The sequence below is a fragment of the Physeter macrocephalus genome, chromosome 19 (assembly GCF_002837175.3).
Source record: "Physeter macrocephalus isolate SW-GA chromosome 19, ASM283717v5, whole genome shotgun sequence".
Classification (NCBI taxonomy): domain Eukaryota; kingdom Metazoa; phylum Chordata; class Mammalia; order Artiodactyla; family Physeteridae; genus Physeter; species Physeter macrocephalus.
Window position 1 is genome coordinate 530158 of NC_041232.1, and position 15423 is coordinate 545580.

Genomic DNA, 15423 nt, shown 5'->3' on the forward strand with positions numbered 1-15423 from the left:
AACTCTCCAGAAAATGGGCATAGAGGGAACCTACCCCAACATAATAAAGGCCATATATGACAAACCCAAAGCAAACATCATTCTCAATGGTGAAAAACTGAAAGCATTTCCTCTAAGATCAGGAACAAGACAAGGATGTCCACTCTCGCCACTATTATTCAACATAGTTTGGGATGTCCTAGCCACTGCAATCAGAGAAGAAAAAGAAATAAAAGGGATACAAATTGGAAAAAAAGTAAAACAGTGTTTGCAGATGACACACTATACATAGATAACCCTAAAGATGCCAAGAGAAAACTACTAGACCTAATCAATGAATTTGGTAAAGTTGCAAGATACAAAATTAATTCACAGAAATCTCTTGCATTCCTATACACTAAAAACGAAAGACCAGAAAAAGAAATTAAGGAAACAATCCCATTCACCACTGCAACAAAAAGAATAAAATACCTAGGAATAAACCTACCTAAGCAGGTAAAAGACCTGTACTCAGAAAGCTATAAGACACTGATGAAAGAAATCCAAGTTTACATAAACAGATGGAGAGATATACCATGTTCTTGGATTGTAAGAATCAATAATGTGAAAATGACTACACTACCCAAAGCAGTCTACATAGTCAACACAATCCTTATCAAATTACCGATGGCATTTTCTACAGAACGAGAACAAAAAGTCTTAAAATTTGTATGGAGACACAAAAGACCCCGAATAGCCAAAGCAGGCTTCAGGGGAAATAAAGGAGCTGGAGGAATGAGACTCCCTGACTTCAGACAATACTACAAAGATACAGTAATCAAGACAATATGGTACTGGGACAAAAACAGAAATACAGAACAATGGAACCGGATAGAAAGCCCAGAGATAAACCCATGCACCTATGGTCAACCAATCTATGACAAAGGATGCAAGGATATACTATGGAGAAAAGATAATGTCTTCAATAAGTGGTGCTGGGAAAACTGGACAGCTACATGTAAAAGAATGAAATTAGAACACTACCTAACTCTATACAGAAAAACAAACGCAAAATGGATTAAAGAGCTAAATGTAAGACTGGACACTATAAAACTCTCAGAGGAAAACATAGGAAGAACACTCTTTGACAAAAATCATAGCAAGATCTTTTTTGACCCACCTCCTAGAGTAATGAAAATAAAAACAAAAATAAACAAATGAAACCTAAAGAAATTCAAAAGCTTTTGCACAGCAAAGGAAACTATCAACAAGACAAAAAGACAACCCTCAGAATGGGAGAAAATATTTGCAAACGAATCAATGGACAAAGGATTAATCTCCAAAATATAGAAACAGCTCATGCAGCTCAATTAGAAAAAAAACAAACAACCCAATCAAAAAATGGACAGAAGACCTAAACAGCCATCTCTCCAAAGAAGACATATAGATGGCCAAGAGGCACATGAAAAGCTGCTCAACATCTCTAATTATTAGATACATGCACCCCAATGTTCATTGCGGCACTATTTACAATAGCCAGGTCATGGAAGCAAGCTAAATGCCCATCGACAGATGAATGGATAAAGAAGATGTGGTACAGCAGAATATTACTCAGCCATAAAAAGGAACGAAATTGGGTCATTTGTAGAGACGTGGATAGACCCAGAGACTGTCATATAGAGTGAAGTAGGTCAGAAAGAGAAAAACATATATTAACGCAAATATGTGGAATCTAGAAAAATGGTACAGATGAACTGGTTTGAAAGGGAGAAACAGAGACAAAGATGTAGAGAACAAACCTATGGACACCATGGGGGGAAAGCGGGGTAGGGATGGTGGTGGTGGTGGTTGTGGGATGAAGTGGGAGATTGGGATTGACACATATACACTAAAATGTATAAAATAAGTAACTAATAACCTGCTGTATAAAATAAATAAATAAATAAAATTTAAAAGTCGTTACATTGTATAATTTAAAATGATTGACATGGCAAATTGTTACTCATTTTTTACCACAAAAACAATTTAATTGGGTGTCTACCTCATTCCTTATACCAAAATCAAGCCCTGGTTGAGCAACGATTTAAGCAGAAATAAAACCATAAAACTGTTGAAAAACACTGGAGAAAATATTTTGTAATCATAGAGAAGCTCTCTCTGAGCCATGGCACAAAAACTTAGAAAGGCTGATAAATCTGATTTCATAAATATTTAAAATTTCTACATGAAAAACGATCATAAACGAGGTCAAAAGATAATCCGTAACTTGAAAAAGTATTTATAATATATGACAAACGCTTAACCTCCTTAATATGTAAAGAGCTCTTACATATCAGAAAGAGAAAGGAAATACAAATGACTTTTTAAAATAAAAACTGTTTAATTTCATTCACAATAAGAGAATTGCAAAATATAACAACAGTAAGACCCTTTTCCACCTATCAGACAAAGATTAAAAAACTAGGTAAAGGTGTAGGGAAACAGGCACTTTCTTATACTATTTATTGATGGACATGTACAACTTCTTTGGAAGGTTATTCACTGCAGCATTGCTTACCATAGCTAAAGACTAGAAATAACCCACATGTCCATTATAGATGAGTGCTTAAATAATGAATACCGTGCAACTGTTAAAATGAACACATGAGATCTAAAAGGATGGATTTTCAAAATATAAGTGAAAAAAGCAAGGTGCAAAACAGTATGCTGTTTGTTTCACAGGGGTTGGATAGAGAGAGAGGGATTGAGAAGGGAGAGAGGAGACTGATCACCTACAGGGAAGGAATGACGGAGCAAGGGGGAAGTGACTTACTTTTCCAGTACACACCCTCCTGTACTGTTCTCATTTTTGCCATGTTCATGTAATCCTAACCAAATTATTTACTTATTTATGTATTAAACCACAAGCTCTGGGAGTTCCCTGGTGGTGCAGTGGTTAAGAATCTGCCTGCCAATGCTGGGGACACGGGTTTGAGCCCTGGTCCGGGAAGATCCTACATGCCGTGGAGCAACTAAGCCCGTGCACCACAACTATTGAGCCTGCGCTCTAGAGCCTGTGCGCCACAACTGCTGAGCCCACGTGCCACAACTACTGAAGCCTGTGCACCTAGAGCCCGTGCTCCGCAACAAGAGAAGCCACCACAATGAGAAGACCACGCACCACAACAAAGAGTAGCCCTCGCTCGCTGCAACTAGAAAAAGCCTGAGCACAGCAAGGAAGACCCAATGCAGCCAAAAATAAATAAATTAATTAATTAAAAAAAAAAACAATACACACAAGCTCTAAAATTCAGTCCTGGACTCCTATCTGGATCTACTTTAACTGCACTATAAATGTGGAAACGTTGAATCTCATTTGTAGCCACCTACAAATGAGTTACATAGCATCTGCGTGATACAAAGTAGGAGTTCAGTCAAGATATGCTATTTTATTCTTTTTTTTCAAATAAATTTATTCATTTATTTTTGGCTGCGTTGGGTCTTCGTTGCTGCGCGCGGGCCCCCTCTAGTTGTGGCGAGCGGGGGCCACTCTTCGTTGCGGTGAGCAGGCTTCTCATTGCGGTGGCCTCTGTTGTGGAGCACGGGCCCTAGAATGCGTGGGCTTCAGTAGTTGTGGCACGCGGGCTCAGTGGTTGTGGCCCGCAGGCTCTAGAACACAGGCTCAGTAGTTGTGGCGCACGGGCTTAGTTGCTCCACGGCATGTGGAATCTTCCCGGACCAGGGCTCGAACCCATGTCCCCTGCATTGGCAGGCGGATTCCCAACCACTGCACCACCGGGGAAGTCCCTATTTTATTCTTATTAAAGTATTTTCCTCACAGAGGAGGGCCTCTCAAAAAGAAGTGTGATACATAGCAGAACTTATTCCACCAGGAATCTTATCTCCCCAACCAGCGATGGGCATAATACGAAGAACCATAACCAACTGAATACCCTGACACATGCAACATATTTAGCTTCCTACTTCACTGTGTCCATCCACAGGATCTTTATACAGAGTATATGCACAAAGATTTGACTAATAAAACAAAGTGAACACTTAACCATCATATAATTCAGGATTCACTTAGGGACCTTAAGTATAAAGAAAGAAATTTCAGTATTTCTCCCACAAGTAGAAACTATCAATTTGGGATTAACTTAAAGTCCTACTTTTTTCTTATAAAATTAATATCTCTTTTCCAATTTCCTAAATTCTTATTTACTGTTCCTTCACAACAGCTCAAGGTAGAATATTCTAAAGTACAACAAGGATATAACGTTTTCTGTGTACTATATAGAACAAAGCTATGTACCAAACACTAAAGTATTATTTAATATTATATCATAATAAAGAGTTATAACTATCTCACCCTGACAATGTTACAGTAATAGAGATTTTAAAAAATAAAAACTTACTGAAGCCTGTGCACCTAGAGCCCGTGCTCCGCAACAAGAGAAGCCACCACAATGAGAAGACCACGCACCACAACAAAGAGTAGCCCTCGCTCGCTGCAACTAGAAAAAGCCTGAGCACAGCAAGGAAGACCCAATGCAGCCAAAAATAAATAAATTAATTAATTAAAAAAAAAAACAATACACACAAGCTCTAAAATTCAGTCCTGGACTCCTATCTGGATCTACTTTAACTGCACTATAAATGTGGAAACGTTGAATCTCATTTGTAGCCACCTACAAATGAGTTACATAGCATTTGCGTGATACAAAGTAGGAGTTCAGTCAAGATATGCTATTTTATTCTTTTTTTTCAAATAAATTTATTCATTTATTTTTGGCTGCGTTGGGTCTTCGTTGCTGCGCGCGGGCCCCCTCTAGTTGTGGCGAGCGGGGGCCACTCTTCGTTGCGGTGAGCAGGCTTCTCATTGCGGTGGCCTCTGTTGTGGAGCACGGGCCCTAGAATGCGTGGGCTTCAGTAGTTGTGGCACGCGGGCTCAGTGGTTGTGGCCCGCAGGCTCTAGAACACAGGCTCAGTAGTTGTGGCGCACGGGCTTAGTTGCTCCACGGCATGTGGAATCTTCCCGGACCAGGGCTCGAACCCATGTCCCCTGCATTGGCAGGCGGATTCCCAACCACTGCACCACCGGGGAAGTCCCTATTTTATTCTTATTAAAGTATTTTCCTCACAGAGGAGGGCCTCTCAAAAAGAAGTGTGATACATAGCAGAACTTATTCCACCAGGAATCTTATCTCCCCAACCAGCGATGGGCATAATACGAAGAACCATAACCAACTGAATACCCTGACACATGCAACATATTTAGCTTCCTACTTCACTGTGTCCATCCACAGGATCTTTATACAGAGTATATGCACAAAGATTTGACTAATAAAACAAAGTGAACACTTAACCATCATATAATTCAGGATTCACTTAGGGACCTTAAGTATAAAGAAAGAAATTTCAGTATTTCTCCCACAAGTAGAAACTATCAATTTGGGATTAACTTAAAGTCCTACTTTTTTCTTATAAAATTAATATCTCTTTTCCAATTTCCTAAATTCTTATTTACTGTTCCTTCACAACAGCTCAAGGTAGAATATTCTAAAGTACAACAAGGATATAACGTTTTCTGTGTACTATATAGAACAAAGCTATGTACCAAACACTAAAGTATTATTTAATATTATATCATAATAAAGAGTTATAACTATCTCACCCTGACAATGTTACAGTAATAGAGATTTTAAAAAATAAAAACTTAAGATCTGAAATGTGAACCTATGTTTTCACTGGTTGAGGCATAAATCAGTTCCCGCTGTAGTGGAGGACCACCTGGATGGTCTAAGGTTCCAGCCTTGACTAGGAGGAGTGGGCCACGCCCTGGGAATCTTACCCCAGGCCGCCTCAAGAATTCCTGGAAGCACTACTAAGTAACCTGTCAGAGGAAATGATAGCTTTCAGAGTATAAGGTTGTTTGAATACAGTAAAAGAAGAAACAAAATAATTCAGTATGAGATTTTCTTTAGAGGAATGAAGGCAGTTTAACACAAAGTTATCAGTGATCAGTGACATGACCGAAATGAACTAGGTGATAGAACAAAGAGCATATTAAATCAGAGTCCTGGGTTGTGAAGGGAATAGGAGCACATAAAAACAAACAAACCTCCCAAACTGAAAAAGATACCAGAAATCCACAGATACACGTTTCCTGGGGGTCATCAACCTCAACAGTTCTTAGGGATCTATGATACCCTTGAAATCACATGCCAAATGTGGGGGAATTGTATGTATGTAGTCATGTCTCTTGTTCACAGGTTTCATCTTAAAGGTGTCTAAAGGTGTCCACGATCTTTAAAAGCAAGGATTTCACTGTTAAGTCAAAACAGCTTCTTGAAACATTACTACTACTGTACCATAAATACAACATTAAATTAGCACTACATTAAATACATTTAAAATAGCACTACACTCACTTCAGACAACAGCCCAGTAAGGTACAACAGCATTCCAGCTAAGAATGTAACAGAAAAGTTTACTATTCCGCTCAGAACAGCAGAGTCAGAACTTACATACTTTAACACTTAGCCTGCTGAACTGTATCTGTTCCTCAGTTATCAGCTGCTATGTTTTAAGTTTATATGCTAAATTGACTTAGTATACGGTTAGTCACTATTATCCAAAGTAACCAAGGGTATTATCCAAAGTTCTAAATTACTAGTTGGTTTAAATATTCTCTGCCCCTAACAGTTTACCAATAAGAAATCATTTTAATGGCACCACCAACAGGGAACAGAGCATGGAGAATCTAGATAAGAATTTCCAGGGGAAACAAATCATATGAATGCTTATCTGAGAAAGTGAAGAGCACACTTATGTTAATTTTAATTCTGCTCTCCTAGATCTTATCTGTCCATAACTCTGGTTTACTCTTTGGAAGAGTGAACAGAGTAAGAAAAAAAAGCAATCAGACAGGGTGTCCGAACCGCAGGAGACTGCAAGAGCTGTGATAGTTCTCCAACTGGGAACAGGGAATTCTTGTGGATACTAATGATCTGGGAGAAGCCAAAAAGGGCTATTGGAGATACTGGTTAAAATCAAAAAACTGAACGAGAGGCAAGCTAGAAAGAGTAGGGGACAACAAAGCTATCTGGATTTCCATGATTATAGGTATCAGTAACCTACAGAACCTGTTAAAGGCAAAAACAGTATTATTTCTAGTTCTATATTCTTCACTGGAGAATCATTCCCCCAGCTGCTTTTCCTTAAAGCAGTGGTTCTTACCTTCTGAGGAATCAGAGTTCCATTTAAGAATCTGACCAAAGTTGTACTTCCCTGGTGGCGCAGTGGTTAAGAATTCGCCTGCCAATGCAGGGGACACGGGTTCGAGCCCTGGTCCAGGAAGATCCCACTTGCTGCAGAGCAACTTAAGCCCGTGCGCCCCAACTACTGAACTGTACTCTAGAGCCTGTGAGCCGCAACTACTAAGCCAGCATGCCACAACTACTGAAGCCCACGCACCTAGAGCCCATGCTCTGCATCAAGAGAAGCCACCGCAATGAGAAGCCCATGCACTGCAATGAAGAGTAGCCCCCGCTCGCCACAACTAGAGAAAGCCCATGTGCAGCAATGAAGACCCAATGCAGCCAAAAATAAATAAATAAAATAAATTTTTTAAAAAAGAAAGAATCTGACCAAAGCTATGGAATCCCCCAGAAACTACATCCCCAAGGGCATTTACACAAGTTAGCACAGTTTCAGGGGACTTGAAAAATCCCTTTCCAGTCTGATCCATGGATCCCAGATGCTGTTTTAAAGGCCTCCAGTCCCAAAATGACCCGACCTATTATAACACATTCTACTCTCTCCTTGCCGTCAAAAATGTAGATGATTCTCTCAGTACCATTAATCTCAAGTAGATCAAAAGAAGAAAGCAACATAGGCTGTCATGCTGGTCAAGCAGGACAGTGCTGCAGTGAGAATCACAAGGACGGGATTTAGGCCCCTGCTGTATCACTAATGGATATGGTAACCTTACAGAAGTCACAACCTCGTGCTGGACAGTGTCTCCTCAGCTGTGAGTGAGGGGTTGGAATAAACCAAGGTGCTGACATCTTACAAAGGGAGCAGTACTCTTGTTTAGAGAATACTAACTGAGCATCTAACACACTGCAGGCCTACAGGCAGATGGTGGGGAAACAAAGGAAAATGAGGCAGCCCTCAAGGAGCCAGACAGACAAGTAGACAGTTATAAAGCAATGTGACTGGACTTCCCTGGTGGCGCAGTGGTTAAGAATCTGCCTGCCAATTCAGGGAACGTGGGTTTGAGCACTGGTCCGGAAAGATCCCACATGCTGTGGAGCAACTAAGCACGCCCACCACAGCTACTGAAGCCCGTGCCTAGAGACTGTGCTCCACAACAAGAGAAGCCACCGCAATGAGAAGCCCACGCACCTCAACGAAGAGTAGCCACTGCTCGCCACAACTAGAGAAAACCCGCACGCAGCAACGAAGACCCAACATAGCCAAAAATAAATAAATAAATAAATTTATTTTTAAAAATAAAAATAAAACAATGTGACTCATACTCTAATAAAAGAATATAGAGGGTTCAGGAATCAGAGAATGAGCATATAACTAAAGTCTAGTCTTGGAGACACTTCCCAGAAAATAAGGTAGGCACAGAGTATGTCCAACATGTGCAAAGACTCCAAGGTGTGAGAAAGCAGGTGCTTCTCAAGGAAATTCAAGGAGTTTAATATGGCAAGCACTGAGAACTTAAAGGCTGGCAGGAGAACGTGCAACAGACACTGCAAGGGAAGTGTTTTACAATAAGACAGCTGTGATTTATCCTCCACACTGGCTGCTCACTCTAAGTACTAGAAGAATAGAGTTCATTTGATATTTAACTTCTAAAAATTAGTTGAATCACAAATGGTAAAAACTGCTCTTACTCTGACAATATTTGAACTACAAATTTCTAAGAAAGAAAAATGACCAGTCAGTTAAGAGTTCCATAAGTCTGATTAATCAACCAAATTCCTTCTGAGCTACCACTTACTAGAAATATTATTCCATGACTTAGCTTTTGCCATTTCCCTACAGTTTTACTCTCTTCCCCGAAAGGCTCACAGTACTCCATTCCTTTCCTCTGCCCTTCTAATGCCCCAGCCTGATTCAGACAGCAATCATCAGCGACAAAGGAAAAGCAAAAAGCAATCATGAACATTTCTCAAAAAGCCAGAATTAACCTCAGACTACATTAATGTTATTAGTCTGTCGCTCTGACAAATTAGACTTTTCCAGCAATCTCATTTCTGCCAACCATGCCCGTTCAAGGCAAGTCTTCTGCTGTGTGCTCCTGATCCCATCAGCTCCTGCTTCCTGAGGTTTCTGGTTCCAAAAATCTTACCTTCTCTTTCTTCAACCTCCAATCTCTTTAGGCTTCCCCCTCCCCAATTATGTGAACACATCAAGTCACCCATCTGTGGTAGGAAGTCACGTTCAGCAAACACATATCAAGTGCCCACTAGATGCCTGAATCTGCACAAGGCATTGGCACAGCCTGCAGGAAGGCTAATGAGGCCAAGAAAAGATAAACTAAGAGTCAGCTCCAACCCAGTCATTCATTCCCAGAAACCTCCCATTTCAAAAGTTATGTTATAAAAGCAACTGTTCAAAGGGGGTAAAAAGTGTAAGGGGCCAGGGCTTCCCTGGTGGCGCAGTGGTTAAGAATCTGCCTGCCAATGCAAGGGACAGGGGTTTGAGCCCTGGCCCGGGAAGATCCCACATGCCATGGAACAACTAAGCCTGTGTGCCACAACTGCTGAGCCTGCACTCTAGAGCCTGCGAGCCACAACTACTGAGCCCATGTGCCACAATTACTGAAGCCCACGTGCCTAGAGCCCGTGCTCCGCAACAAGAGAAGCCACGACAATGAGAAGCCTGCACACCGCAACAAAAAGTAGACCCCACTCACCACAACTAGAGAAAGCCCGCGCACAGCAACAAAGACCCAATGCGGCCAAAAATAAAAACAAATAAATAAGAAAAAAATTTTTAAAAGGGTAAGGGGCCAGAGTAGCAGTCTCAAAATAATACATTCACTTTTCCTACAAGACTTTGAATAATAAGGTATAAAGCAAAAGTCCTCACACCGCTAAGCAAGTCTAGCTCTTAGTTATATTTAGCTTTTTTGCTCAGGAGCAAAACCTTTCTTTTCCTAGTCAAATTTGTATAGCCAAAAAAAAGCATAACTCTTCTCAAACGTTATCATCAATATACCCACTGCTGTGATCTACAAAGAAGAAAGCCCACTGTAACACTTTTTCCTACTCAAACGATAGTGGTTTGCTTAACAGAAACTGTGGTCTCAAAGTTCTGTGCTGCTGTATCACGTCCAATGTCCTGCCTTGAAAGGGGAGGCCATGGGACACTATGGGTACGTACCAGGGGATCCCACCCTGCAAGGGAAGGCCGGGAAGCTCCTCCCACCGCCTCACCCTGAGGAAGTGAGACTCCAGGAATGAGGAGGAGGTAGTTAAGCAAAGGGGGAAAGAAAAAGGGAAAGAAAAGTTGTGCTCAGGCAAAGGGAACTACTATATCTACTTCCCTTCCCTTAAGGGAAGGACAGACAGCACATTTCAAGGAGCAGAAGAACCCAATGACAAAGAGGGAAGAAAGTCATGTGGGGAGGCAGGACCTGTGGTCTTGTGAGCCGTGGCAGGGGTTTGAAGTCTACATGGTGAGCAATGGGAAACCACTGAAGGTTTCAAGTAGAGAAGTCACATACTCATGCTTCATTTCAGCCACCATTGCCCACTCCATCCCACATCTGACTTCTGTATTCCACTCAACTTGCTCTTTTCAAGCAATCTGTTGATCTTCTAGCCATTAATTTAACGGGCACTTTCGGTTTTGACCTTGTTGGTGCCCCTGCAGCACGTGCCTGCTGAGCATCAGCTCCCTCCACACCCACCACCAATTTTCCCCCCACTTCTATGGCTATTCCTCTCTAGTCTTTCTTTTTGCAAGCTCCTCTTTCTCTACCTATGCCCTTAAACATTGTTATCTGTCAAGACTCTGTCCTTGGCTTTCAGCATTTCCAAATCCTGTTTTCTCTAAGTGATCTCACCTGCATCTAGGACCTCAATACCATCTGCATGCTCATGATGTCCAAAATCATTTACAGCTCAGACCTCTCCTGAACTCCAAATTTATATATTAAACTATTCCCATTTCGATGTCTTACAGGAAGCAAATTGAACAGTTTCAAAACCAAACAAATCTATCCCCTTAGCATTTCAAATCTGTATCTCCCCTTCATTCTTCCGGCCACTGCCTGAGTTCAAGAGCTCAACATCTCTCCTCAGGTTGACTCCCAAAGACCCCCCTCCCTGTACCAGCTGCCCACAGTTAGCCACACTCAACCCACAGCTAGAATGGTCTTGCTAAAAAGTAAAGAGAATATGATTGTGGTACTTCCAAGCATCAAATTCCACAGTGGGTCCTATCAACTAGCTCACAGTCCTCAGACTGATCTACAAGGGCCCACGGGCTCCGTCTTACTGTCTGGCCTTGTCCCCATGGCACCTCAACGTCACACCGCACTCTGCACCAGGCTCAGCCGTTGGCAGTTCTCTTGGTCTTCTATGCTGTGTCTCTGCACACATCTCTTCCTCCTCTGAACACTAATTCTCTCCCTCCCTCATTCTCCTCCCCTGGCCGACTTGTCCTTCAAGACTCAGGCAAGACCCTACCTCCTCCAGGAAGCTGCACCAGGACTCCCAAATGCATCCTGTGGGGGACGCACAGCACCCTGTGCTTAACACGAGCTTCTGCGTTCTTACTCTCATGTTTTCATCTCTTTCCCTAGTTACCACTCTCCACTCGGCTGGAACCTGGAGAGCAGGAACTCCGTCTAACATTGGCACATAAGGTGTTACAAGTGAGTAAATGAAAATATGGAATTGTGATGAGGCCTTCAAGAGACCAAGCCCCAGAAGGTGAGTGCCTCAGGAGCAGGAACCTGGTCAGTGGCTCTCTGCTGAATCCCCAAGGCTCAGGGCAGGGTGCACAGCGCAATCTGTAGAATGGCTGAGTGGATGTTTAGAGTCAAAGGAAAACAGAGTCAAAACTCTTCTGGACTTGCTTTCCATTTTTTCCTGGTTTGTGATCAACTTTAACAAAACACCAGTGTATATTGCATGATTTGTACTGACCAAACAAATGCTCTTGTTCTTCCACTAGGAAAAATAATAATAATAAGAGCTTTGACCAACCCACTAAAGGATTCCTAGGCAGAAGCCCATGGAAGGATTTCCTGAATTCTATGAAACTGAAGGCAATTTTCAGTGGATATAAATAAATTTTTCTGGTGAGATGGATTACACTTTTCACTGAATAGTCATGGATATTAATGATAAAAAAAAAGTCAAACTACTTAATCAAAATGTCAAGCTGAATTAGGCTGTAGCATGCACCGTCTCGTCTCAAACCTGTATTTTGATAAACCACACGCAACATGGGGACAGCAGCCTCTCCTAAAACAAATGTAACTGGAGAAGACACAGCTGGCAGGCTCTCACTTAGAGCTTCCTACCAGAATTTGCATTTAAAACTTTCTATAAATGGGTAAGTCCTTACCAGCATTCTCTGACACACTCTGACCCACGTGAATCAGCGTATTTATGACACATCCTGTTAATGTGCTCAAGAAGAAAACGTTACATTACGAACATAATTGCAAGAGGAACTGTCATCTAATTAAACGGGAAGGGGAAAAGCCCGGGAGCATCTAGATTTACAGGAAAACCCTTTTTCTGTCGTTTTACTGTACACAGAGCGACCTGAACAACGGGAGCAGCATTTAGCTCACAACCACTCACTGCAATCCTGGAAATAACATGCAATAATTAGCAGCAGGAAGCAGACAACTAGGTCACTTTAAAAGAGATAAAATGAAGTTCTTCTCGATCGAAAGGCTCCGTGGTTGACCCAGGAGACCGTCCCAGGGCGCGTCTCCACGAGGCGACCAGAAATCACGCCGGGCGCCCGCGTTCTGTGAGCTGCCTCAAGACGCCCGGAGACTCGAGCTCCTCAGGCCGGGCCCCGGGGCGCGGACGACCCCTCGGCGCCTACCCTGACTCACCGAGCTCCTTCCAGAAAGCTCTGAGGGGGCGACGGCACGCCGGGGACGCTCGGGCCGCGGCTGCCCGGCCGCCCCACCGCGGTTCCGCGACCCTCCCCGGCCCCCCGGCCCCCCGGCCCCCTGACCTCCTGGCCGCCCCCTATACCGTCGCGTCCAAGCCCAAGCCCGCCCCCCGGCACCGCCCCCCGGAGCCCACTGCGCCTGCGCGCACGCGGCCGCCCCAACCCCGAGCGCCCGAGCGCCGAGGCCCGGGCGGCGCACGCGCGCCCTGAGGTGGCCCGCGCGCCGCCACTTCCGCCCCAGCGGGAGTCGGCTGAGGCGGCGAGTACCGGTGGATGCCGGCATGCGCAAGCCAGGTCCTCGGAAGGGGCGGCGGCGGCTGCGCGAGCCCGCCACTCACCAGGTACAGCTGCTGCCAGCGATTCTGAGCGTCCAACTCATCAAACTCCCGCTCGATGGCGGCCGACATGGCGGCGGCCGCAAGCTGGCGCGAGGGAGCCTGCGCCGGCGGAGAGGCTCGGGCCCCGCACGATCCGGGCAGCGCGCAGCCGCTGCCGCGCATGCGTGCTCCACGCCCGCCACGCCCCCACGCCGCCCCGGCCGCAGGGAAAGTACCTGGTTCGTGACGTCGCGCGCCGGCTGCGCCGCGCGGGGCGGGGCAGCGGGGGAGGCGTGGCCCAGGCGGTGCCCAGGTGGAGGGGGCGGGGCTTGGCGGCGCCAGAGGCCGGGCTCCGAGGAGAGCAGACAGTTGAGTGCTTTGGGGTTTGATTTTTATTTTGACTGTCCTCTAGGTTAGTTTAGCGGCCTGTGCCCCACTTTGTTTTCCCGGAAAATGTAAACCAGGACTGATTCCCGCTCCTGGCCGGCCGCTGGTTTTGTGCCAAATAAACCGCTGCAGCAAAAGGAGAAGCAACCTCTCCTGGAGGTTGGAGACTACAGCTTGTTAAGTGAACGTTACACAACTTAAAAGTTAGTGTTACCTGTAAAAAGAGCAAATTGTCTGTTACCAAAAAAACGTGCTGATTATGGAAATCATCTCGCTTCACATAGGGAAACTCATGTGCTTAGGACACCTTATCATCTTCAGTAAGAAATGTGAAGGGTTAGAAAAACGTTAGTGTGCTGTCCAACACTAAAATTTAAATTTTAATTAAAATTAAATGAAATGACAAAGATTCTCTCCTTGACCAAACTCTACTCAGGATCCTCTGAGCCCTTTTTCAGCTAAGTCTCAACTTTTGGGCTGCCTTGTTTCTCTCTGCATTGTCGAATTTTAGCAAGAATCCTGCTGGTAAGTCAGTTAGCCAGAATCCCCCATTCTCAGTACCTGGTTACTCTTAATTTTTTTTTTTCTTTCTTTTTTTTTTTTTTTGGCCACACCTCAGGGCATGCAGAACCTCCCTGGACCAGGAATCGAACCTGCACCCCCTGCAGTGGAAGCACGGAGTCTTATCCCCTGGACCACCAGGGAAGTCCCTGATCACTCTTGATATTTAACCAGGTTCCGCATCTTCTGCCATCCCCCGGGGTGACATCTGATATCCGTGGCCTGCCTTCAGCTAGAATCGTATTAGGCTTACCCAGAACCCCCCAGTGCTTCCTCTGTTAAAAACAAGACTACAGACCCAAAATGAAGTCGCTTGGGAAGCCCCGTGTCACCAAACCTAAACTTGATGGTAGTTTCAGCTCTCCCAGAAATGGAACTTAAAGCAAGAATCACTAATCACCACTGGTTAGGTGATCTGCCTGATAGACCCCTGCCCTCGACCCTGCAGTAACCAGTTCACTTCTCTGCCTGGGATAACTCCCTTGTTCCAACTCCCTACTGCCTGTAAGTCTTTCGTTTTGTGTAGCTTCTTGGAGCTCCTGTCCATCTGCCCAATACATGAATCGTTTTATAAAGCCAATAAGATCTTTAAATTTTACTCAGTTGAATTTCGTTTTTTAACACCTCTTAGTAATTTTCCATCCACTGACCCCCACCCCGTCCCCCAGCTTGGCTATAAATTCCCACTTCCCATTCTGAATTTGGAGTTGAGCCCAATCTCTCCCCGACTACAAGACCCATTGCCATTGTCCCTATACCTGTCACAGTAGTCAACCCACACACACCTTGAATAAAGTCTTCCTTACCTCATCATCTTCTACAAGTGTCAGGAATAATTTTTTTCTTTAACAGAAATTGAGAATTCAGTTCCTCAGTTGAATTAGCCACATTTCAAATGCTCAATAGCCACATGAGCTAGTGGCTAAAGTATTGCAGAGCATACAAATCATCGAAGTTCTGTGGAACAGAGCTACATGAGAGTTTTAAAATACTTGGGGAAAAAAGTGTCCTTACACACATAAAATAATGAAAACACTGATCAGAAAAAACC

General features: G+C 43.9%; 1 protein-coding gene across 4 annotated transcripts in view; it reads right to left on the reverse strand.

Annotated features, from left to right (window-relative positions):
• Positions 1-13622, reverse strand: part of PTPN2 (protein tyrosine phosphatase non-receptor type 2) — a 94205-nt gene extending 80583 nt beyond the window's left edge. For all 4 annotated transcript variants that reach the window (XR_008615898.1, XM_024120527.2, XM_024120528.3 and 1 more), the window contains exon 1: positions 13446-13622. Coding sequence is in view for 3 of the 4 variants with exons in the window: in XM_024120527.2 (XP_023976295.1) it covers positions 13446-13607 (162 nt within the window). In the remaining variant the exon portion in view is untranslated. The remainder of the gene's footprint in view (positions 1-13445) is intronic.
• Between the last annotated feature and the right edge of the window lie 1801 nt (positions 13623-15423).